The 25,728-nt window shown below is 43.5% G+C and overlaps 3 protein-coding genes across 9 annotated transcripts in view; 1 reads left to right on the top strand and 2 right to left on the bottom strand.

Moving 5' to 3' along the window:
* fryl (furry homolog, like) overlaps positions 1 to 11,699 on the top strand; it is a 71,769-nt gene extending 60,070 nt beyond the window's left edge. For 4 of the 7 annotated variants that reach the window (XM_024004276.2, XM_024004272.2, XM_070447631.1 and 1 more), the window contains 6 exons: positions 3,365 to 3,463; positions 4,254 to 4,322; positions 6,748 to 6,765; positions 7,652 to 7,762; positions 8,607 to 8,800; positions 8,939 to 11,699. In XM_024004276.2, the coding sequence (XP_023860044.1) occupies positions 3,365 to 3,463; positions 4,254 to 4,322; positions 6,748 to 6,765; positions 7,652 to 7,762; positions 8,607 to 8,800; positions 8,939 to 9,167 (720 nt within the window). In that variant the 3' untranslated portion in view covers positions 9,168 to 11,699. The remainder of the gene's footprint in view (positions 1 to 3,364; positions 3,464 to 4,253; positions 4,323 to 6,747; positions 6,766 to 7,651; positions 7,763 to 8,606; positions 8,801 to 8,938) is intronic. The other 3 variants (XM_024004275.2, XM_024004274.2, XM_070447632.1) reach the window with 2 other exon arrangements.
* zar1 (zygote arrest 1) lies at positions 10,339 to 13,907 on the bottom strand. The gene is made up of 4 exons (XM_024004278.2): positions 13,104 to 13,907; positions 12,230 to 12,322; positions 12,075 to 12,149; positions 10,339 to 11,970 (listed from the first exon to the last, which is right to left on the bottom strand). The coding sequence occupies exons 1-4, from the start codon at positions 13,845 to 13,847 to the stop codon at positions 11,827 to 11,829; spliced, it is 1,056 nt and encodes a 351-aa protein (XP_023860046.1). The 5' UTR covers positions 13,848 to 13,907; the 3' UTR covers positions 10,339 to 11,826.
* Positions 13,908 to 13,975: 68 nt separating this feature from the next.
* On the bottom strand, positions 13,976 to 17,344 carry slc10a4 (solute carrier family 10 member 4). Its single transcript, XM_024004277.2, has 3 exons — positions 16,675 to 17,344; positions 15,934 to 16,144; positions 13,976 to 15,171 (listed from the first exon to the last, which is right to left on the bottom strand). The coding sequence occupies exons 1-3, from the start codon at positions 17,220 to 17,222 to the stop codon at positions 14,644 to 14,646; spliced, it is 1,287 nt and encodes a 428-aa protein (XP_023860045.1). The 5' UTR covers positions 17,223 to 17,344; the 3' UTR covers positions 13,976 to 14,643.
* Positions 17,345 to 25,728: the final 8,384 nt, after the last annotated feature.

Genomic DNA, 25,728 nt, shown 5'->3' with positions numbered 1-25,728 from the left:
TTAGGATCACCACTTTACTTTAAAAATGTGAAATGTCAGAATAATAGTAGAGAATGATTTATTTGAGCTTTTATTTCTTTCATCACATTCCCAGTGGGTCAGAAGTTTACATACACTCAATTACATTGTTTAACTTGGGTCAAACGTTTCGGGTAGCCTTCCACAAGCTTCCCACAATACGTTGGCTGAATTTTGGCCCATTCCTCCTGACAGAGCTGGTGTAACTGAGTCAGGTTTGTAGGCCGCTTCGCTTGCACATGCCTTTTCACTTCTGCCCACAAACTTTATATAGGATGAGGTCAGGGCTTTGTGATGGCCACTCCAATACCTTCACTTTGTTGTCCTTAAGCCATTTTGCCACAACTTTGGAAGTATGCTTGGGGTCATTGTCCATCTGGAAGACCCATTTTTGGAAGACCATCTGGAAGACCCAAGCTTTAACTTCCTGACTGATGTCTTGATGTTGCTTCAATATATCCACATCATTTTCCTACCTCATGATGCCATCTATTTTGTGATGTCCCTCCTGCAGCAAAGTACCTCCACAACATGATGCTGCTACCCCTGTGCTTCACGGTTGGGATGGTGTTCTTCGGCTTGCAAACCTCTCCCTTTTTCCTCCAAACATAACGATGGTCATTATGGCCAAACAGTTGTTATATTTTTGTTTCATCAGACCAGAGGACATTTCTCCAAAAAGTACGATCTTTGTCCCCGTTTGCAGTTGCAAACCGTAGTCTGGCTTTTTTATGGCGGTTTTGGAGCAGTGGCTTCTTCCTTGCTGAGTGGCCTTTCAGGTTATGTGGATATAGATACTTTTGTACCTGTTTCCTCCTGCATCTTCACAAGGTCCTTTGCTGTTGTTCACTTTTCGCACCAAAGTACGTTCATCTCTAGGAGACAGAACGCATCTCCATCCTGAGCGGTATGACAGCTGCGTGGTCTCATAGTGTTTATGCTTGCGAACTATTGTTTGTACAGATGAACGTGGTACCTTCAGGCGTTTCGGAAATTGCTCCCAAGGATGAACCAGACTTGTGGAGGTCTACAATTTTTTTCTGTGGTCTTGGCTGATTTCTTTTGATTTTCCCATGATGTCAAGCAAAGAGGCACTAAGTTTGAAGGTAGGCCTTGAAATACATTCACAGGTACACCTCCAATAGGCTAATTGACATCATTTGAGTCAATCAGAGCTTCTAAAGCCATGACATAATTTTCTGGAATTTCCCAAGCTGTTTAAAGGCACAGTCAACTTAATGTATGTAAACTTCTGACCCACTGGAATTGTAATACAGTGAATTATAAGTGAAATAATCTGTCTGTAAACAATTGTTGGAAAAATTACTTGTGTCATGCACAAAGTAGATGTCCTAACCGACTTGCCAAAACTATAGTTTGTGAACAAAAAATGTGTGGAGTGGTTGAAAAACTAGTTTTAATGACTCAAACCTAAGTGTATATAAACTTCTGACTTCAAATGTATGGAAACAGGTGAAGTAACACTCCTCAGTTAGCAGGCTCAAGCAAGCTAAAACCCACATGTTAGCAAAAACTAACTAGCAGAAATTGTTAACAAGTTAGGAATGATTTAAACACACTTTGCTGTAGGCTACTATTCACTAGTTAACAAAAAAATAATGTATATCATATAAAATATATTCACCCCACCCAGTATTGTAATCAAAACTTACCAGAAAGCATGTAGTCCTTGGCTCAGACAGTGAAGTAGTGTGGGCTCAATAACATCTCATTAGTGTGCAAGATCTTGAGAATCAGCTGTACATGTGATGGAAGAATGCACTGTGCATGCAGAGGGTTGCAATTCCATTGAATTGGGGATAGTTTAACCAAAATATGCCACAAGACCTAGAATTGCCTTATGTGTATCCCACAAAAAAGGTTCACTGTTATAAGCTAACTTTTTAAAATAAATTTAAGCAAAATTCCCCAAATTCCAGGGCTTAACTTCCCATGGAAAAGTTCCGGGAAAATTCTGGAAATTTACCTGAAAGTTTCCGACCCTTTGCAACCCTAATCACAACACGATTGAAACATTAAGTTTCTGTAACATTTTATAAATGCCGACAGAATTTGTTCGTTCGACATTGTGATATTTTTTGGGGTCAAATTAATTATGTGAGAAATGGTGATGGAACAAATATTGATATAATAACCATCATATCGAAGTAAATTTGTCACGCTGTGTGGTGACATTTATGCTGTGTGGTCTTCCCACTACGACTCGGGAAACCATGTAGTTTATCAGGCTATAGTTGAAATAAGTTATAATGAACTTCACAGGGGTGGTGAAAGTGCCCGGTGATGAGCTTGATGCTCCTTTCTGATAAATATTAAGGGTCTTATTCTGATGACTTGATGATCAATGCTTGACTGCTGTTTACCGGCAGTTTTGTCACACACAAAAATTGTCCGAGTTGAAAATGGATGGAAACTCATTGAACTTTAGACTTTTATTCGGTACATCAAAACTTAAGCGAGTTTGGTGGAAACAACACTGGTGGGTAAATGTGCATATTTTCTTTAAGCACAATTTTTAATATTGGCATGCAAATCAGTCTGCAGTTGGATGGAAACCTAGCTATTGAGCCTTTTTCTTAAATGCTTTAAAAGATTGGAGAACACATTGGAAGGGATCTTGGACCATTCTTTCATGTAGAATCTTTCCAGATCCTTAAGATCCTTCTGCGCTTATGGACTGTATTTTTCCATTTAACCAGAGATTGAGAAGGCCATTGCTAAAAGTTGGTTTTGTGGTCAATTAAAGGTGCAAATGCAGAAATCGCTCCATTTCCTGATTGCTAAAATTGTAATAGTTAGCCTAATTTCAGTTTGTGACAAAACAAGCAAGTATAGTGTAGAGAATCTTTGTACCACTGTGAAATATATTTTCAATAACCAAAAATATTGTATTTTCAGCTGATGTACAAAACCGAAAGTAAAAGACAAACGCATAGAATTAACACACATAGAACAGATCTTCCGCTTCTTACACTTGCTTTTAATGAGAATGACAGATCTTTATCTCACAATTCTATGTGAAGTTTAAAATGGATGGAAACACATTGAACTTTCAATTTTTATACAATACACTTAAGTGAAAAATTACATTATGTGTGCGTGCACTACATCACGGACTGATTTTTCTACGCAACAAATCAGTTTGGTGGAAACACCACTGGAGTGAAAATGCACATTTTCTTTATGCAGAATTTAGAATATTCGCATGAAAATGTGACGCCAATTGTATAGAAACCTAGCTACTGTTATAAAAAAGTTTGGTCCAACTTGGAAGTTAGGTACTATATTTATTGAATGTGTGTTGTCGGGTCTGTTTGTGTCGTAGTTGGTCTCATGTGGACTGCTGGAGACTCTGAAGTTTAGTGTGCTGGAGTTGCAGGAACACCTGGACACCTACAATGGCAAGAGGGAGGCGGCCGAGGAGGTGAGCTCCATCTCATCCTCATTTACAGCTATACAGTACATACTCTCATCCCTAGCTACAGTACACTCTTACCAACTGTTTCCTGAACCCCTAGAGCACACAATCCCACATCCTTATTCCATCCAATTATGGCTAATGATCATACCACATATCTGTACTCAGACCATCCCTGCACCAGACCACTGGTTGTACTTCAATGGCCTCTCATTCCTTGCGAGGAAGGCTCAATGAGGCTCTAGATTACACATCATTTCCCCTCCAGATCAGGGAGGAAGAGGCTGAGAGAACACAACAGTGACAATCAACTGAGTCATAAGGAGGTAAATGGGTTGGGTGTCTCATCGTTAGGTCAGCCATTGTATCACAGGGAGAAGGAGTGGATTTAGCGTCCACATTGCTAGCGACATCCCCTGCTGACGGGCTAAAAATATCCCCTGGCGCTCCTAAATCAGTTAGAGGGACGGAGGGGAGGAAGGAGAGATGGGGGAGGAAGGGGTAAAGAGGACAGATGTGATTGCGAGAGAGAGAGAGAGAGAGAGGGATGCAGAGAGGGCTTGGGGATGCTGGGGTGCTAATTGAATGAGACTGGTGCAGTCCCTTGAGGATTGGTCTCCGCCCCGCTGCACTAGAACAGACCCTCTTTAATTCGCTAAGTACAGCGCTCTTATTAAATCTACCCCCACCCAACCCCTACACACACACAGTTCAAAGAAAAGTAGACTTGCATAGACTGGTATCAATCTCATGACGTATTCACGCACTCCCTTCCTCCCTTATCTGATGCCCACAGTGGCTGGAGAACTGCAGGAAGACGTTTGGCGACAAAGATGGCAACCAACGACCCAACACTCAGGCACAGGTATGACTAACCCACACACATCTGAACACAGCATTGCTACATGTGTAGAAAAATGTGACTACAAAGTCTGTTTTGTTTTCATGTGTGTCTTTTCTAATGCAACCAAACACTCGATAAGCATGGGAACGTGCCTATTGAAACATTTTATTTGAGAAAATAGATTTATATCCCCTCATCCTCAACCAAATGTTTTAATTTCCTACAAGCTCATTGACATAATTAGAGCCTCAAAGGAGACAGTCTCTTACACATCCTTTGGCCACTGAACCCTGGTCTGTCCACTGGTCCTAAAGCCAGTATTACTTCAGCTCATCATAGTAGATGTACATTTTGTTACGTTACAGCCTTATTCTAAAATGTATTTAAAAAATGTTCCCTCATCAATCTACACACAATACCCCTAAGTGATGAAGCTAAAACAGGTTTTTAGAAATGTTTGTAAAAAAATAWAAAAAATAATACCTTATTTACATAAGTATTCAGACTCTTTGCTATGAGACTTAACTCCGGTGCATCCTGTTTCCATTGATCATCCTTGAGATGTTTCTACAACTTGATGGGAGTCCACTTGTGGTAAATTCAATTGATTAGACATGATTTGAAAGGCACACACTTGTCTATAGAAGGTCCTACAGTTGACAGTGCATGTCAGAGCAAAAACCAAGCCAGGAGGTCGAAGGAATTGTCCGTAGAGCTCCGAGACAGGATTGTGTCGAGGCACAGATCTGGGGAAGGGTACCAAAACATTTCTGCAGCATTGAAGGTCCCCAGGAACACAGTGGTCTCCATCATTCTTAAATGGAAGTAGTTTAGAACCACCAAGACTCTTCCTAGAGCTGGTAGCCCAGCCAAACTGAGTAATCGGGGGAGAAGGGCCTTGGTCAGGGAGGTGACCAAGAACGTGATGGTCACTCTGACAGAGCTCCAGAGTTCTTCTGTGGAGATGGGAGAGCCTTCCAGAAGGACAACCATCTTTGCAGCACTCCACCAATCAGGCCTTTATGGTAGTGGCCAGACAGAAGCCACTCAGTAAAAGGCACATGACAGCTCGCTTGGAGTTTGCCAAAAGGCACCTAAAGGACTCTCAGACCATGAGAAACAAGATTCTTTGGCCTGATTAAACCAAGATTGAAATCTTTGGCCTGAATGCCAAGCGTCACGTCTGGAGGAAACCTGGCACCATACCTATGGTGAAGCATGGTGGTGGCAGCATCATGCTGTGGGGATGTTTTTCAGTGACAGGGACTGGGAGACTAGTCAGGATTGAGGGAAAGATGAACGGAGAAAAGTACAGAGAGATCCTTGATGAAAACCTGCTCCAGAGCGCTCAGGACCTCAGACTGGGGCAAAGGTTCACCTTTGAACAGGACAACGACCCTAAGCACACAGCGAAGATGACACAGGAGTGGCTTCGGGACAAGTCTCTGAATGTCCTTGAGTGGCCCAGCCAGAGCCCGGACTTGAACCCGATCAAACATCTCTGAAGAGACCTGAAAATAGCTGTGCAGCAACGCTCCCCATCCAACCTGACAGAGCTTGAGAGGATCTGCAGAGAAGAATGGGAGAAAATCCCCAAATACAGGTGTGCCAAGCTTGTAGCGTCATACCCAAGAAGACTCTAGGCTATAATTGCTGCAAGAAAGTACTGCGTAAAGGGTTTGAATACTTATGGAAATGTCATATTTATTTGCTAAAATATTTTGTCTTCGTTTTTGCTTTGTCATTATGGGTTATTGTTTGTAGATTGATGAGGGGGGGAAAAACAATTTAATCAATTTTAGAATAAGGCTGTAATGTAACAAATTGTGAAAAAGTCAAGGGGTCTGAATACTTTCCGAATGCACTGTAGCTGATCTGAGGTCAGCCAGGTGCCTCAACTGAGTGGTCTCCCCCTGTCCCCTGATATTGTTTAGTATTCTGACCACACTGCTGGAGGTTATAGATTTCTGCTTGCTCCCCTCCCTCTCCCCCTTTCTTTCAGGTCAGAGGACATACTTAGCTGTGAAAGAGGAGCTATTCCAGACTAAAGCTCTGTTGTACTGTGACAAGCAGAGGAGCACATACTCATTCACCGTTCTCTTCTACATCACCCCCTCCCACTTCTCCCCATTCTCTTCTCTTCAGATTCTCTGTCCCCCTTCTCTCGCTTTGTCTACATCCTTTGTTTTCTGTCTCTGTATTTCTACACTGCTTTGACTTGAACACACTGACCAGCTGATGTGAGCTGTGTTCTCTAAGAACCATTGTTGGGACTGAGCCCCCCTGACCTGAGAACAGGTGTTAGGATAGAGTGGTTGTTACCCATCCACTCCTCTCCTGTCAGGTCACTGTATCAGAGTTGCGATGTGAATGCTCACTAATTCTTGGTCTTTCTCTCTTCCTGTTTTGTTTGTTGTTTTTGTGACCTGCTCACCCTCTTGCTTAGCAAATGGAAAAACTAGCAGTAAGTGGTTCTCTAAGTATTATAGACTCTAATATAATCATGATGTCCGGACAACACGCTTCTCATCTCATCCCTCTCCATATGTACCTGCTGCCGTCGTCAACCAACAACGGCCTGGGCCCTCCCACTCTGACTCCACCCCTCTCTCATATAACTCAGCTACAGTCCCCATCTACCCAATGCATACTGTTTATCATCGTTAATTATGCGTTATCTTTTGGCTTCGCCTTTGACTGAATCATCTTATCAACTTCTTAACCCCTCCCTCTTCGCTTCTGATTTGACAGCAGATGTAAAATCTCTCAAAATAATTGTAGTAGTTGTCTACCTGATTTGAGAGGGGATGTTGCTCTGGGTTATGGGGAGGAGAGGACAGAGAGAGAGAGCTGTGAAGCCATGTTTAGTCTACCTTCATTTTGCATGCTTTATTGCTCCATTCCCATATCTGTTCAAATTCCCATTTTTCCATCATATTTTCCTGGATTAGGAACAATGTTTGATAATTCCACATATTTGGTCAGTATATCTCTGTGCTTGGACATACTGTACCTTAACCATAGGGGGCCAGACAGACAGGTGGTGATGGTCGGTATATAACCCAGTCCTCCATGGCTAATGATGACAGCCTGTGGTTGGTTAATAGCTGATTTAATAATGCTAGCTAGACCCTCACCTATGGCTCCGGGCCTCGTCCGGTCTCTGTAGGGACCATTGCTCCACTCCACACTGGGCCTCTTTAACCCTTTCATCTCCTCCCACTCTTGATAACCCAGGATATCCATCCATCTGATCATGTGATCATTATGACTGCTCTGCCCAGAGGCCTGTGTGGCTGTAGTGTGTAGGTGTGTGAGAGGTGTGTTGACCGTCTCTGGTCTCTCTGTAGGAGCTGGAGCTGTGTCGCAGGCTCTATAAGCTGCACTTCCAGCTGCTGCTGCTCTTCCAGGCTTACTGTAAGCTCATCAGTCGTGTGGACACCATTAAGAGAGAAGCAGAGGTGAGGCTGGGGGGGTTTACACCCAAACATTTTACTCGACAGGGTATGGGTAGTGGAACATTAAAGGTGGGTGGTTTTAGAAGAAGCTCTGGTAATAGGAATCAGTTTAGGTCATTTATTTAGATGACAAGCCTAAAATAAACATTGTTAAGTCACCCACTCAAGCATGCTTGGAGCCTTTCAGGTCATACCCATCATGCCGTGTGTGTGAGGTCAACACAGGGATGGAGATGGTGGGTTGTTATTTTACTTTCCCTTCCCCGAAGAGCTCTTTAATTGGGCTTCAGGTTGGTTCAGGAAAGCATGAGAGACACGGAGGCCTCCTGCATTTCTCCCATCTTCCCTGACAGGGAAACCAACAGTGACAATGCACACGCTAAATTAAACTAATTTCTTGTACATATCACACACATGCGTTTTGGAATTTAAGATACTGTAATAGCAATAGTCGTCCTGTAAAGTCGTGAGCTGTTATTGTAAATGATTACGTACAAATGTGCACTTAAGATTGAATGTTAACATTCTAAAGGATGCCTCTGTATATGCTCTTTTTCTATCTCTCACACACAATTTTGCAGACCAGACAGACGAGCACTGACACAGTGCATGGATGTTCTGCTGAGGGGTAGCCTTGCTGTCTAGCCCTGCTGTCTTATGGCTTTAATCTCATTAAATCCCTGAATGAGATTTGACTCTTTTCTCACATGCAGAGAGAGGGTCAGCTATTCCAGTTAATCACACGTCAATACTAACTGCATTGCTGCATAGACTTTGACGTGCACAAACACACGTGAGATTATCTCTGCGGTTATCTGAACTTTGGGTGTGTGTGTGTGTCTCCAAGGTGACCAACATGTCAGAGGAGCTGGCCATCCTGGAGAGCTGTTTGAAGCAGGCGGAGTCTGGGGTTGATGGACAGGAGGATGTGGGTGTGTCTGATGCCTCCCAGACCAGCACTGAGACGGCCATCCAATCACTGATCGAGACCCTGAGGGCCAGAGACTTCGGCTCCGCCCTCACACAGGTCAAAACCTTCAGGTAAAGAAACAACATATCTTGTATCCCACAGCTATTCCTCAATGTATAGACTACACAGGCTTGTCATGTGTCTAGTCTACAGTCCTGTATCTACTCTTAAACCTCAGTGCTGATGCCCTTCTCCTCCCTCTCCACTAGGTCTCTGTGGCCTAATGACATCTTTGGGAATGAGTCAGACGACGCAGTCCAGACTCTACTGCACATCTACTTCCGTCAGCAGACGCTGGGCCAGACGGGCTGCCTGGCCGTGGTGGGACCCAGCAGGGACCTGTCCCAGGCCAACGGGCGCCTCATGGAGCTCAACCTGCAGATCAGAGAGGCTCTGAGCCAGGCCCCCCAGACCACTGTGGTCAGCACTGGACTGTAAGGCACAAAGCCTGGACTTGACTGGACTAGAGCAACCCCCCCGTACCACTCACAGTTCCCATCTGCTCTGGAGGCTGGGAAGGTGTGTCGGGAGGACAGAACAGACTCCACCTATAAGGGCTAAAGGATGTGTGGGAATAACTGACTCATATTAATATATATCAAATACTTAAAGTTAATATCTGTTTTCCCAGAATAAGACAACTTGCAAAATTCAGCTGCAATAAGTCGTGGTATTATGTGACTGGTGACGACTGGCCCGGGAGTGAGGTAAGGGGGATGAGGATGCTAAACTGGAAGCGTTTTGGTGGAAATTACCTGATGGGCCTCCCATATTGGCCAGTGGCCGCCTCAGGCCCTTTCAGGAGACTGGATGGGCCTGGGGTTCAGTCAGGGAGAAGATGTGGTGTTGTGTTCTCGTAGCAGTAGAGTTGGAGCATGAGACTTAGTCAGTCCGGAAGGAAACTGGATGGATGTGTGTGAGGACAGGCCGTTCCTGTCAGGATTCAGAAACAAACACACAAAGTGTTCAAAAGCATGCTTGAAAGAGAAAAGCACTGCAAGAATGTCTTTTTGACAAATGTACTATTTTTTATTAGAGCTAACATCCTAGGTTGTAAATGTAAGGATATTTAACATGTAATTGTAACCCTAGGGGAGCTGTTCCCCACAGGGACTGTAAAAAGATACATGTATCTGTTTATTGACCTGCATTGGAGACGAGCATCAGCTTCAACAGGTCTTCTAATGAAACTCACTCTGTAACCAAATAAGTAGCTGCCTATAGAGACTTTAGGCTGTGTGGTATATATTGGATATTCTTGTATACACTTGTGCGCACACATGCATATAATTGCACAGAAGTGGAGACTGGCTACAACTCATTATGGAAACATTAACTTATTTTACTCTGTATATATTTTAGAAAATGTATAGTGTAAAACCAGTATATTTTTTTCTTGTACTTCTGTGAAATGCACTGTTAATCTGAATTAGATGTATGAAGAGAGAACCCAGAGCAACTAATGACCCGTGCCGCTATTATAATCCTGTCACACAAACTTTAAACATTTCCCAGACTGGCCTGCCTGGTGGGAGTCACGGTTCCTGTGCTTAGGGGTCAGAGGAACTGGTTAAAGGCGCTAGCTAGTGTAGATTCTGCTTCCTGTTGGCCCAGCCATATGCATTCCTTCGCCACTGTGATCTCCATGTTGGCCCTGTACCCCAGCACAGGTCACGCTAAAAAGCCTTATGAGGGGAAATTGAGGCCCGTGTTTGTCCATATTAGCAGATCCCAGCAGTGCACAGCTGCACTGGTGGTGTGCCATGGCCCTGTGCTCTGAGGGGAAACTGCTGCCATTAAAGCTGTGCTTTTGCTTCTGAAAAGGCACTGCCTGCCGAATTGCAGGACATGAACTAGATGTCTGAAAGCGTTGCAGGAAACTTGTCATGGCACATTGTAAACAATCACTGTACTCATTCCTCACAGAGAGAACTTGTCTATTGCATTTGAATGGATATATTTACCTGAAATAGTTGTAGAGGTACATTACTGGATAAGTTTTTCCTTTCCTTTTTTTTGTCATCTCACATACCAGCATTCTCTCTGGATAAATAAAAACCTGATCATATGAATCTGTTAAGGTTAACACCTTATTGGCAGCAAAGTTAAGCTTGAACCATGCTGCAGAGCTCTGAGCTCCAGTAACCTCACTCCTCCGCAATGGGTTTATAATGGCTGGGAAGTCAGGCATAAAGAGCCTATACGCCTCTGACGTCACGTCTAGTTAGCTACCCTGGAGGCACGGCTTGTCAGTTCTCTACGACAAGAGACCATTGCCTGAATTTACAACTCAGTTAATGGCAGACGTTCTACAAGCGTGCACCACTGACAGTCACATTCTGATTAACATCTGTAGCCATGAAATGCTTTAAAAGGCTGATGATGGCTCAACACAGACACCCTGGACCCACACTGCCATCTCCCACCTGGACCAGAGGAACACCTATGTTCAGGACCCTGGGACTGAATCTCCTGAAAGGCCCTCCCAGGTGGTGAGGTTAGGAAATACATCCGCCATGCTGACCCTCATGACGGTGGTAGGACAAACTCCCTCAACATCAAAGGAGCTGATCGTGGACTATAGGAAAGTGTCAAGTTCACGGTCCACGTCTTCAGGAGGCTGAACATTTTGGGCATGGGCCCTCAAGTCTACAGCTTTACCATTGAGCAGCTTAGTATGGCAACTGACCGCAAGGTGCACCTCCACCCATTATTTTAAAATGAGCAGGTGTGCTTCTTACTCAATTCCCCTGCACACCGATAGCAAAGTTACTGTTTCTTTCCTTTGCTGGGACGGTATGAGTATGTAGTCAATATTTCAAATCAGTTATCCTAGACACTGGGTGAGGGAGAAGGCCAGAGAATGTAGACTGCTGGGTATTGCCATTTTATTTAACATCAAGTAGTGTTTTCCTGCAATCTCTTTCATAATGCAAATAAAGGCAACAGAAAATAAAAATCTCAAAAGTATTTGTCCACATCCCAGAGCCTCATTAAATGTGCATGAGAGCTTCTCTGTGCCGAAGGACTTCCTGCAGGACTTAACATTGGCTGTGATGTGGGTGGGGGAGGGTGAAGGTTAATGTGCAGGTTCCTGCTAGATGATGTATTTGAAACTGAAGGTGAGGTCACAGGAGAGCCTCTTGCCCTTGCACCTGCCACACAGATCCTGTCTGTGGGGGCGTTTGGGGTCAACGTGGCGCAGGGTCACTTGGCACATGCAGCGTGCCTTGTTGCAAGTCTGTGGACACAGAGTGGACATAGATAAGTGGAGGACCCAAGTCTATAGTGTCATGGTTTGTATGTCAGTTTAACAATGTATAGTACAGAAGCCTAGATTCTTACCTGACAGGTTATGTCCTCAACACGGTAGGGGTTGAAGGACTTCTGGCATGTTCTACAGAACTGCTTGAAGTAGACCTGAAAAAGACAAGACTTGATTAGAGGCACTACCAGATGAATAACATAGTACAGGGAGTGAATAGACCAGCATACTATACCTTGCTCGTTCCATGGACGCACCAAACATATGCACTCTCCCAACGCAGGTTACAGTCTCTGCAGTGATAGTACCCATACTTCTGCTCCAAAAACTGGGGATGGCATAGAGTACCACAGTAGGTGTCATAATACCTATAAAACCTAGCGGTCAAACAGGGAAATGGATCCAATCGTTTTTCCCATAGGGGATTTTAGAAACGCTTAAAGGGCCGTGTAGACTTATCCTGGCATGACGTTTCGATAGGTGTAAATCTCTAGGACAATGTGACTTAATATATTCACCCCCAAAATGAAACGCTAATTAGCTGCTAATGTGGCTAGCAAAGAATTACAAATGCCATGATCTGGACAAGACCACTGAATTGAGGGAGAGGTAAGAATATCTGGCTTATCTAATGGTTGCTAAATGTAGTAATGAATAAATTGGCTAAATTGCTTTAGAAATGTACAATTCTGAACTTGTGCAAGTTTTAAATTGACACTACCTGTTAGCAAAGGTGTCAGTCAGCTAGAAATGACATGCAGGAGTTTGCAGGGATTTGTAGTTGTGCATGACCTCAACTTTGACGTAATTAGCTTTTTCGAATTAGAAAAGAGCGACTATTGATAAATCACCTTGCCAAGAGAGATTTACATGGTTATCTAAACGTCACGCCACGGTATGCTTACGTGGAACAGCATATATCTAAAATCCCCTATGGGAAAGATGAATGGTGGAAAAAGTCCAGTTTCCATATTGTTCCATCTGAACGTTGACAACGACGTTCTACACACCTTCCACCTTTAAAATGACTCATGTCAATCTAAAAAAAAGTGGGTGGGTCTATGTTTCAGCCAGGTTGATAATTCTAAATGAGAGAGTATGGAGCTAACCTGAAATCTCACGCGGGCCTTGACTTTCGAACCATCCTGATTGGCTTTGACGCCCTCGGTCATAACTGATTGGTCAGTATTACTAGTTTTTGTATGTGGCCAAGTATTTTCGTCTTTTGCCTTTTCTGTTTTGTCCTCAGATTTCTCACCTTCATCCATTTTCCTAATCTTAACGGTTTCAGGTGGGTCACCGGTCTGTGCTCGTCTCGACTCAACTTTGTCATATTCTAGAAAAGATGCAAGTCTCCTAGACGCGATAGGGGAGTAGACTGCCAGAGTGCGAGGGTAACGCACCCCTCCCACAGAGCTCCCTGGACTACCGGGTGTTTGGGTTTCCTCTTGTCTTCTCTTGCGCAAAGTGTCTCGCTTTCTGTCTATGAGGGTCCGTGGGCCGAGGGAACACTGCACAGAAACATCCTTCTTCGGCTTGACCTGCACCGCGACGTCTTTGGTGTTTGCTTTCCGTAGCCTCGGTGTAAGATTGGGGTTTATTTGGGATAAGAGGAATTTAAGTTGCGCGCGATGGTGGTTATCAATGTACGCCTCTGTGTCGGCATAGTTGGCCAAATAATTTTTGTTTCTCCAGCCCGCACCTTTTGGTTTTGGATACCTGCCAGAGTAAGGGTTGTAAGATAAATATAAATAGTTGTCGATTGACTCATCTAAATATGTAGCCATGTTTGCTAAGCCAACTCGGGTTGTTTGGTTGACAAATTTAAATAGGTTGACGACACACGATTTCATTAATTGTAATCAGGTGTGCCAGTCCTCCTAATTGGCCTCAAAAACCAATCACTCTGAAGCCGCAAATAACATGAAACGTCACAAGATGACAGAATGCAGAAGTGTCAGTAGATTTTTTTGTTCTTATCTATTTTAATATACATTGATAAACATATACACAGTTGTACATTTTACAGACAGTTTGTCATCGTACATATGGTGATATGGAGTAGTTATATTAGGCTCTGTTGAAGGATTGTACTGCATGATTTGTCTCTTCTTGAACCCGAAACCATAGGCACCAAAAGAACCAAAAACAAGTGGACTTGAACACTTGCTTTGAATGCAAAATAATAATTGACAATGTTTAGTCATGTAGATCAGATGATCATGTTAGACTTTACAAGCAAGTGAGATGATGACACCTTTGTGAAACAACGCTGTACTGCATCTGTGATGTGAGAGTGGATGAATTTAGAGATTATTTTTGATGATTTCCATTTTCACAGCCATTTTCTTTCATACACAATATGTTGAAGTAAGTTCAAATATACTAGCATTTTTTACTTCAATGAACCTTTTCATATTTTTTCATGGTCATATGGCTTATGGTTGCTTCAATTATATTTTGTAACTTTCACTCCCTCCATAATCTTGAGTGTTCTTTTCTGAGACGTACACACACACAGGGTAGCTGCCCTGCAGTCAAAGATTGCTGACATGACAATGATTTTTAATAGAGATGTCATAAGCAGACCTGAATGTCATTATGTTTGCACGACATCACCCACGGTGGGCTATCATTGTATCATGCACACTAAACAGGAGTCGCATCCGGACAAGGCTCTAACATGATGAGATTTGGGTCACTTGTGGTCACTGCCCCGTAAGAAGTGTCAAAGCCCATATCTTCATCTTCAAACCTATTATATCCAATATCCCCATTGTCCCCCAGTGGGTTTGTGTCTGGTTTGTGTAGAACCTCTTTCCTGTACATCCGGTAGGCCAGGATGAAGATGCCAGCCTCGGCTGCCTGGAAGAGGGCGTAGAGCAGAGGGAACATATACATGCCCCCCATCAGCTGTGGTGGGAAGGCCATCTTCAGGATGGCTGTGCAGAGCTGCACGTTCTGGCACCCGGTCTCTAGTGACACGGTCCTGCGGATGTTGGGCGGGAGATCGAAGAGGGTGGCCAGGCCGTAGCCTGCAGCGTAGCCACAGGCAGGCATCAGGACAGCCACCATGTAGACAGATGGAGGGATGGTGGCCAGCAGCTCTGGCCCCAACATGGCCCCCGTCATGATGAACAGCATCACCAGGGTCACCAGCAAAGACCACAGAGACACCTGGAAGAACATACCCCACGGGGTCAACACAGGTTTTATGACAGGCCTTCTCTATATCCAGATTGTTTTAGGAAGGTGGGAAGGAACAATGGACTCATTTTCAGGATATTCAAACAGAACCAATATTATAAAGGACCAATGGACCACAAGTAAGCATGGTCCACTTAAATCTATCTGATTTCATGTATCCCTTCCCCTCTGTGGATTTCTCATCCAGTTCTATGATTCTGTCACACATCTCATGCCTCTCCCTCTCCTAGCTGAGCTGCCTTTAGATATGTTAATCTGAAGGGGAAGGGCTCTCCCTGACAGTACAGTGCATCTCTGCCTCTGATGTTACCGTTGTCTCAACAGAAAGCTAGACATAAAAAAATTGCACAATTTGCAAAATGTCACACTAGTGATGACACACAGTCAAAAGGTCCACAACTGACTATTATTAAAAATATATATTTTACTAGCAAAACTACCCCGTTTAATAAAAAAGATATATACTATTTGTATCTTGTATTTAATTCTTAAGGTGAGAATTAGAATCAGTAATGCAATTCTAAATTGCCCTTTCCCTTTTTAGAGTTTAGTTTTGAAATATGACGTAACACTAAATTCATCAATAATTTCTATTAGGCAGGCCCTGCTATATAAAAAGTACTAAAGGAATGTAAAAAAAAAAAAAAAAATTCAATACCACTTTGACCCAGTCAACCTGTATCCAAACCTTCTTCTATACCCCACCGTTATTTGAGACGGCCCCATAGTAACCTTTAAAACGATGTCGGCCGCCCGGTTGTAACGGTATCGGAGCACGACCCCCAGGCCGATGGGTATGAGGGTGCTACAGAGGGTGAGGATGATCGCGCCGAACGGCATCAGGTTGACCACGGGGGTGTTGATCCAGGCGCGGCTGTATATCCACAGACACAGCGGCATTAGCACCAGTGCTAGGACCGTGGAGGAGATGGTCATGATAATGCTGGAGAGAGGAAGGTGAAAGACAACATCACATTAACTTCACTTGAGTCCCCAAACGTAAAAGCAGAGTAACCAGTAGCATACACGAATAGTATTTTAGAATGGTTGACGTTTAACGAATAGGCTAGTATAGGCCTACGTGGTGGATCCTTATTTCCCCAAGCAATGGCACCATTTTCTGTATAATATATAGCGATGTGTTTAAATCAATTCAAGATGTGCTGCTAAAACAATTTGGACCATAAGTCCCATCAGTATGCTGGAGATTCTGGAGATATGACCGTGCGTAAAATTCCATTCTAATTCTCTTGCGTAAAATTCAACCAAAAGGCCTATGCAGAAGATCCAAGTAATAGCGTACTTAATGTGCCTAAACTTCGAGTTATAGGTATCTTGAATAAATCATTATAGATATAGTTTTCCATCTAAAAGTGGGCTATAAATTGTGATCGTTTTAGTTTAATTGCATTTTATAGTCCACATCAAAGGTGTGATAAATTAGTTTTGTTAGGTTGTGATTTCTTGAGTTACCTCAGATTCATCTCCCCGTTCACTAATAAGGACATGATGTTGGATAGGTTTCCTCCTGGACAGCAGCCACACAGTAGCACGGCCATAGCCGCCACGTCGTCGAGCGAGAATGCCAAAGCTAGCAGGAAGGCGACCAGGGGCATGATGACGAACTGACACACCAGCGCCAGCAGCACCCCGATGGGTCTGCGGATATGCTCCCCAAGCTGGCTAACGTCTACCGTACACCCTAGCCCCAGCATGGTGAAGCACAGGACAATCCCCACAAACACATTGATTCCGTGACTTAGCGGGGAATCCCAAAAGGCAACCACCAGGTGAGCGGGTTCCGTCGGCGGCAGCTTAGCCCGAAGCCCAGCAGCAAAGGCAGTACTGAGGGTGCTGGCTTTCAGAGATACCGGGTTGTTCCTTACGCGTAATCCTGCCATGGCGAGTTCCTCCGAGAAGCTTTCTGAGAGTCGGGAGAGGGTGTCATTCATGGTGAAGTTGAGGAATTCTGTTTGGCCAGCAGTTGGAACAACCGTGACCACCACGCTTGAGTTCTCCATCGCGTTAACAGTGGACAGAAGCTTTTCACAGTCGGTGTCCCACTGAAGGTGCCAGTGCGTAAACTGTGGTCCCCTAGCGGTGCATTGTCATCGCGCGCTGTCACCAATGACAGAGGATTGAACTCGAGGCTCAAGTGGTTAGAGAATGCGTTGGCATCAGGGCATTGCGTTGTGTTTTAAACACAGACCCATCTAGTGACGGTCAGGGGCCACGGATTGGCTCCCATCAGCTGACAGGGGGGAGTCTGCTCATCGTCTGTGGGGAATTCATATCAGGGTTGATGGGCTCGATCACTCGTGCAGGCTTTTATCATGAGCTCGTGCAACGGAGAAACCACATCTATTTATATTATAGGCAACTGTAGCCTGCACATGCTAATCATATTACTAAATATTTTCTTTAAAATATTTTAAGAAACAATTATTTTATCCGGTTGAAAGTCCTCATTTGGGTAATTTTAAGTTCAACAATAAATCCATAATTTGAATTTTTTATTTTATTTAACCTTTATTTAACCAGGAAGGGCTCATTGAGATTTAAAATCTATTTTTCAAGAGCGTCCTGGCCAAGATAGGCAGCACCAAGTCATTACAAAAATTACAGACAGACAACATGAAAAACTACAAGTAATCTAGTAAAAACCATTGAATTCACAAGAGTATAACAAAATCAAAAACAGCAAATTAAAAACATTGACAGGTCAGGGAATCAGTCTCAAGATCATTCATCAGTGATTTAAAAARACCAATCYGGACAAGTTCTTCCAGTTTAAAAGTATTTTGTAAGGCGTTCCAAGGCGATGGCGCAGAGTACATAAAAGCCCTTTTACCAAATTCAGTTCGGACATTTGGAACAGTTAGCAGGATAAAGTCCAGCGAACGAAGAGAGTACCCACCACATTTCTGAACAATAAAAATGCCCAAATAAAAAGGTAGTAAACCCAAAATGGCTTAATAAATCAAAGTATACCAGTGACTGAGCCTACGAGTGACTAGAGAAGGCCAGCCAACCCTGGTATACAAAGTGCAGTGGTGCGTAAGGGTTTTGCAGTTTAAAATAAATCTCAAAGTGCCATGGTAAAGGGTGTCAATTGATCTCAAACACTGAGCGGAAGCATTCATATATAAAATATCCTCATAGTCTAGTAAAGGCATAAATGTAGCTGATACTAGCCTCCTGGCTTCAAAAGAAAAACAGGCCTTATTCCTAAAATAAAAACCCAATTTCCGCTTCAATTTTTTTGTAAGTTGTTGAATATGCAATTTAAAAGAGAGGCCGTCATCAATTAGAATTCCAAGATATTTATATGAGGTTACAACCTCAATCTCCTTGCCCTGACAGGTAGTAATAGGTGAAAGGTTCAGAGGTCTATTTCTTGCATTAGAAAACACCATTAGTTTAGTTTTGTCAGTATTGAGGAGAAGCTTCAATTGACACAAGGTATGTTGAACAGTATAAAAAGCAGTTAAATAAGTGAGACTTGTAGTTTGCTGTGACAAGCGCATAGCAGAGTAACTGTTAAAATATTGAGGTTGAGTAGGACAACATAAAGGGAAACTGTGACGCTCTTTATATTCGTTTGTTGACTGTAAGAATGCGCGGGCACGTTTCTGTTCTTCCCTGTGTGTGCTATTTCCAGTGGCGCCCCTTCATTCATTTTAGGAAAAAAATAAAATAGAATAAGAATATATTTTTTAGGATGGGCTTGCCTGTTTTGCTTATTTTATTTTGGCATTAATACGTGTCACATATCAGTGTGCAAACAATGTAATAAAAAAACAACAACATGTAATTGAGTTAATAAAGTCGAGTTGGTGGCGGTGGGAATGGCCAGCAGAAAATACAGAGCGTTGCGCCTGATTGGTTCAGTTTTCTGTCATGATTGGCTCAGATTTCTGTCACTCATGGGACAGTATGTCACCCCATTGTCTAAGGTTAGACCTAAAAAATGTTAGCCCCTTGGGTTCTGCCATAGAGTTATATTAGAAGTGCCCATCCAAGAAGGCTCAAGGTCATTGGCCACAAATAGAATGACATCAAATCACATTATATCTACTGTAGCTTTGATTGGACTGATCATGTCAACATCATCCTTTCAAAATCTTAGCTAGCAAGCCAGCAATAATCACCATGAATCAAGTCGACAATCTACTGGAAAATCATTTTCAATCTTTGTCATATGAAGAGAAATTAGAGATAAAACGTCTTGGTGCTCATCAGCCATTGGACAGAAACATTACACAACAAGTTGGAAATCGCAAATTCAACAATGAGTGGTTTGGAAGGCATCAGTGGCTAACTGTGAGTTTAAGACAACTGGGAACTCGGGAAAAACGAGCTAAGACTGGGACAATAAGACTGGGACAATTAGAACTGTCATTCAGCTCGTCATTGGAAATCCGGCGTCCGGCTTTCTCTTTGATGACTACATTTGCCCACGAATGACGGCCGCGTCAATTTCCTGTCCAAGTGTAACAGTATAACTTTAAACCGTCCCCTCGCAAACCAGGGACCCTCTGCACACATCAACAACAGTCACCCACGAAGCGTCGTTACCCATCGCGCCACAAAAGCCGCGGCCCTTGCAGAGCAAGGGGCAACACTACTTCTAGGTTTCAGAGCAAGTGACGTAACTGATTGAAACACTACTAGCGCGTACNTTGTTACCCATCGCTCCACAAAAGCCGCGGCCCTTGCAGAGCAAGGGGCAACACTACTTCTAGGTTTCAGAGCAAGTGACGTAACTGATTGAAACGCTACTAGCGCGTATCCGCTAACTAGCTAGCCATTTCACATCCGTTACACAAGCACATCACAACAATGTGAGTCCAAAAATGTCTTATGCTGCTTCATAAATGATGTAGGATGCCAGAAAGATATGTATACTGTAGCTAAGAAAGTAATACTAAGTGTATGTTGTGTAGTAAGCTGTTTGTAGCCCATGTGCCTCAGAGCCCTAATAATTTGGTTGTTATTTGCAAACTTTTTTTTGTACAGCTTTGACAGTGCTACTGAAAGTAGTGTACTGTAAGAACGGCCCATGTTCTGAATTCCGTCGCTGTACATTTCAAAAGTGCTGAACAAATAGTTATACTGACTACATCCGCCATCGCTCACTCATTGTCTTAAACGAAATTATGTATTGCCTCTTATCCGCTTGTCGTCCCCTTATGCCATAGTTTGTACATCTCAAATGTCCGTAGAAACCACATTTATTTAAGCAAGTCAGCCATATCAGCTATGTTTTTTTACAAGGCAGTAAATGAGGCTGAATGAACAGTTTCGCTGACAGACAGGGCTCCGCTGAAAGCCAGGTGTAGCAATGGTAAGGTGTTGGGACTCTGCTGTTGGGACAGCTTTATGTAGACCCTAACAGTTTTAGGGCACCGTTTGACACCGTTATAGATAAAATGTATGTATTGTGTTGCGACTTTGCTGGCATGCATCCCGCAATTTTTTTTGTTGCCCCACCAAGATTTACATGCTAAAATCGCCACTGGCTATTTCTATCTTTCATGAATTGGGTTGCCCGCTTTAAAGTAATCACCATGAATCTCTGGACATGTTTATGGCGTGTGAACCTATCACTATTTCTATGGCGTTATTTCACAGATCATTCTTAATCTGACCTGTATACATAATAGCCACTTCAACGCCGGGCAGCCGGAAAACGTGTGCCGAGGAAGCATTTACCACAGCACTTTTCATTCAAGTGTGGCAGCACCACAACACTTCTTTGTATTATTGTCAGAGATCCTTTGAACGCGTTGGAGGAGATGAAACAACGGAGCCTCGTTCATTTTCAGTGGCGGGGACCATTGGGCGATGTGAGCATGGACAAGGGAGCATATACAGGGCAGGACCAAAGTTGGGGATAGCTTGAACTTTTGCAATAGTGTGCAACTGCAGCGCGCAATTTGTGGAGTTCCTGCGGGAAAACAGTGCCCGACAGGCATGGGCAAAAGGCACTACCAGTGTATACTAGCTATAGCTAGCTACGGTTGTCGCTCTGCTATGGGGGGTGATATGTGCCAGAATTAAGCGTAGGCAACCCTGACACCGTGTGGCTGTCACCTACCATTGAACGTCTGAATGACATGACATGATACCAACGCCTTACTAACGTCTGCGTGACGCCTGCGTGTAACTAACATGTCATCATACCAACGCCCTACTAACGTCTGCGTGACGCCTGCGTGTCAATGCGTCGTCTGTGGACCTATTGGGGCGGTAAGCAAATTGGAGTGGGTCTAGGGTGTCAGGTAGGGTGGAGGTGATATGGTCCTTGACTAGTCTCTCAAGCACTTCATGATGACGGGCATAGTTTATATTTATATTAATTAAATCTCAACCATAAATGTTAGAACTGTACAGTTTTTCCCATGCAAGCCGACATTCCGAAGTAGCCACCTTGAGCTATAGTGTAGCCTACGGCTTGTGTATTTCCTGTTATCGCTATTTCTTTGAAATATTATGTCCAATCTATAGGTAATCTGTCTTTCCCTCAGCACCTCATGGCATGGTATGTTTATATTCTCGCTGTATACAGATCTAAATGTTGTTAGCCAATCACAGACTGTTGTTCACAGGTCCCAGTAGCCTACATCAGACAACCGATAAATCAAATCAAATTTTATTTGTCACATACACATGGTTAGCAGATGTTAATGCGAGTGTAGCGAAATGCTTGTGCTTCTAGTTCCAACCATGCAGTAATATCTAACAAGTAATCTAACAATTTCACAACTACCTTATACACCACAGTGTAAAGGAATGAATAAGAATATGTACATAAAAATATATGGATGAGCGATGGCCAAACGGCATAGGCAAGATGCAGTAGATGTACAGTATATACATATGAGATGAGTAATGTAGGGTATGTAAATATATATTTAGTGGCATTGTTTAAATGGCTAGTGATACATTTATTACATCCAATTTTTAATATTAAAGTGGCTAGAGATTTAGATCAGTATGTTGGCAGCAGCCACTCAATGTTAGTGATGGCTGTTTAACAGTCTGATGGCTTGAGATAGAAGCTGTTTTTCAGCCTCTCGGTCCCAGCTTTGATGCACCTGTACTGACCTCGCCTTTCGGATGATAGCGGGGTGAACAGGCAGTGGCTGGGTGGTTGTTGTCCTGTATGATCTTTTTGCCTTCCTGTGACATCAGGTTGTGTAGTGTCCTGGAGGGCAGGTAGTTTGGCCCCGGTGATGCGTTGTTGCAGACCTCACTTCACCTCTGGAGAGCCTTACGGTTGTGGGCGGAGCAGTTGCCGTACCAGGCGGTGATACAGCCCGACAGGATGCTCTCGATTGTGCATCTGTAAAAGTTTGTGAGTGTTTTTAATGACAAGCCAAATTTCTTCAGCCTCCTGAGGTTGAAGAGGCACTGCTGCACCTTCTTCACCACAGTCTGTGTGTGTGTGACCATTTCAGTTTGTCCGTGATGTGTACGCAGAGGAACATAAAACTTTCCATCTTCACTACTGTTCCGTCGATTGGGATAGGGCGTGCTCCCTCTGCTGTTTCCTGAGTCCACGATCATCTCCTTTGTTTTGTTGACATTGAGTGTTATTGAGAGGTTATTTCATGACACCACACTCCGAGGGCCCTCATCTCCTCCCTGTAGGCCGTCTCGTCGTTGTTGGTAATCAAGCCTACCACTGTAGTGTCGTCTGCAACTTGATGATTGAGTTGGAGGCGTGCATGGCCACACAGTCATGGGTGAACAGGGAGTACAGAGAGGGCTGAGAACGCACCCTTGTGGGGCCCCAGTGTTGAGGATCAGCGGGGTGGAGATGTTGTTTCCTACCCTCACCACCTGGGCGGCCCGTCGGAAGCCAGGACCCAGTTGCACAGGGCGGGTCAAGACCTAGGGTCTCGAGCTTATGACGAGTTTGGAAGGTACTATGGTGTTAAATGCCGAGCTGTAGTCGATGGACAGAATTCTACATGGTATTCCTCTTGTCCAGATGGGTTAGGCAGTGTGCGTGTGATTGAGATTGCGTCGTCTGTGGACCTAATTGGGCTGGTACAGCAAATTGGAGTGGGTCTAGGGTGTCAGGTAGGGTGGAGGTGATATGGTCCTTGACTAGTCTCTCAAAGCACTTCATGATGACGGAAGTGAGTGCTACGGGGTGATAGTCATTTATCTCAGTTACCTTAGCTTTCTTGGGAACAGGAACAATGGTGGCCCTCTTGAAGCATGTGGGAACAGCAGACTGGGATAAGGTTTGATTGAATATGTCCGTAAACACACCAGCCAGCTGGTCTGCGCATGCTCTGAGGATGCGGCTGGGGATGCCGTCTGGGCCGGGAGCCTTGTGAGGGTTAACACGTTTAAATGTTTTACTCACGTTGGCTGCAGTGAAGGAGAGCCCGCATGTTTTGGTAGTGGGCCGTGTCGGTGGCACTGTATTGTCCTCATAGCGAGTGAAGAAGTTGTTTAGTTTGTCTGGGAGCAAGACATCGTGGTCCGCAACGGGGCTGGTTTTCTTTTTGTAGTCCGTGATTGACTGTAGACCCTGCCACATACCTCTCGTGTCTGAGCCATTGAATTGCGACTCTACTTTGTCTCTATACTGACGCTTAGCTTGTTTGCGGAGGGAATAGCTACACTGTTTTGTATTCGGTCATGTTTCCGGTCAACTTGCCCTGATTAAAAAGCAGTGGTTCGTGCTTTCAGTTTTGTGCGAATGCTGCCATCAATCCACTGTTTCTGGTTGGGGAAGGTTTTAATAGTCGCTGTGGGTACAACATCACGATGCACTTGCTAATAAACTCGCTCACCGAATCAGCGTATTCATCAATGTTATTGTCTGACGTTATGCGGAACATATCCCAATCAACGTGATCGAAGCAATCTTGAAGCATGGAATCTGATTGGTCGGACCAGCGTTGAACAGACCTGAGCACGGGCGTTTCCTGTTTTAGTTTATGTCTATAGGCTGGGAGCAACAAAATGGAGTCGTGGTCAGAGTTGTGTCCATGGCTTTCAGTCAAATAGAGGAGTTCATAGGCTTTCCCAGAGGGTCTGTGCTATTTCAGGATCTTTGGGGTGTCCGTTCCTCAATCAAGTATAAATGTAAAATGGTTAAGTTTAGTGTTAGTTAAGGTTAAGGGTTCAGGGTAGGGACGTCCCAAGGAATCCAGATAGCAGTGACCGTTCATAGAGTGAGAGACGGGCACGGTATTTGAGAGTTCGGCGGTGACACAGATATTATTATTTTTTTATTATTATTTATTATTATTTTACAAGCAGCAGACGCGATTTTCAAGTGTCTGCCCCAGATTGTCTAAGGAAACTATGAAAAGAATTACCAAGATGTTCTTGATCCAATTGAATAGTAAGTAGGCTATATTTAAGTTGTGATATCGTTAGGAAATATTTAGGTCTACTGTGTTAAGGCAAATTTGGTTTATTTTTTAAAACTTTTTCTTGATTACGAGTTGATAACGTATTGTCAAAAGCACATAGGCGATATTATTTACCGTGTCGATAGGGGAGTAGGCTAGCGTACAATAATAACGTCATTGTCACTAGGCCTACACATTCACTCTCAAACTGAATTGAATGGGGGATACATAACTACTTTTCACTGAAGAAGGAACGAGGTATGACATACAACTTCGATCGAAGACCTTAAAATCATTCCTGACAAGACCAATGAGATCATAATGGTATCCTAATATAGTGTGGATACAGGAATAGCCTATTCTACAATAATGTAACTGTATGTGCTTGTATTATTTATCTAATTGATCAATTAAATTGGAAATGTGGCTGGGTAGGCTACTTCATTCAGTGAATATTGAATGTCTTGCTACTTCATTCAATGATTATGGTATTGTACAAGGTAGATACAGGAGTAGCCTATAGTCTACAATAATAATGTAATTGAATGTGCTATAGTGTCATTTATTTCATTGATGAATTAAATTGTAAATGGGGATGGGTAGGCTACCTCATTCAGTGAATACTGAATGTCTTGCTATATCTGGGAGTATGTTAATGAAGGCTTTTCAGCAAGGTCGAACTAATTTATAAATCTATCTTTCTTTTAGTCAAGAAGTGATGAGCCAGAGCAACCAATCAGTGTCACTGTTCTACCCACTACCCACATTGCTCTCCTTCCACAAGCAACCACATCCTCTTCTCCTATTCAATGAATTTGCCGACACACTGAAAAGGACTGTACATACATACCTCTGTGCCCATCCCATTGCAACATTATCCATCCAAGGCCTAAAATGTGAGAAATGTTAACAAGATTCTACAGTCGTGTGTGTGTGTGGTGTGTGTGGTTTGTGTGGTTTGTGTATAGATGGAGTTCCATGAAAATACATGAGAAGATGGCAAAGGAGATAGTGATGGAATACCAGGCTGATGTTTGAGTACATAATTAAATGGTGTAAATTTAACAGGCTAAACTTGTTGAGCACACTCTTTGAGAAAGGGGTTCCAACAGGGTTATTTGGCTGTCACCAAAGGAGAACACTA

Source organism: Salvelinus sp. IW2-2015, linkage group LG16 (genome assembly GCF_002910315.2).
Source record: "Salvelinus sp. IW2-2015 linkage group LG16, ASM291031v2, whole genome shotgun sequence".
NCBI classification, from domain to species: domain Eukaryota; kingdom Metazoa; phylum Chordata; class Actinopteri; order Salmoniformes; family Salmonidae; genus Salvelinus; species Salvelinus sp. IW2-2015.
Note: the sequence above shows the minus strand (reverse complement) of the source record. Positions and strands in the feature narration are given on the sequence as shown.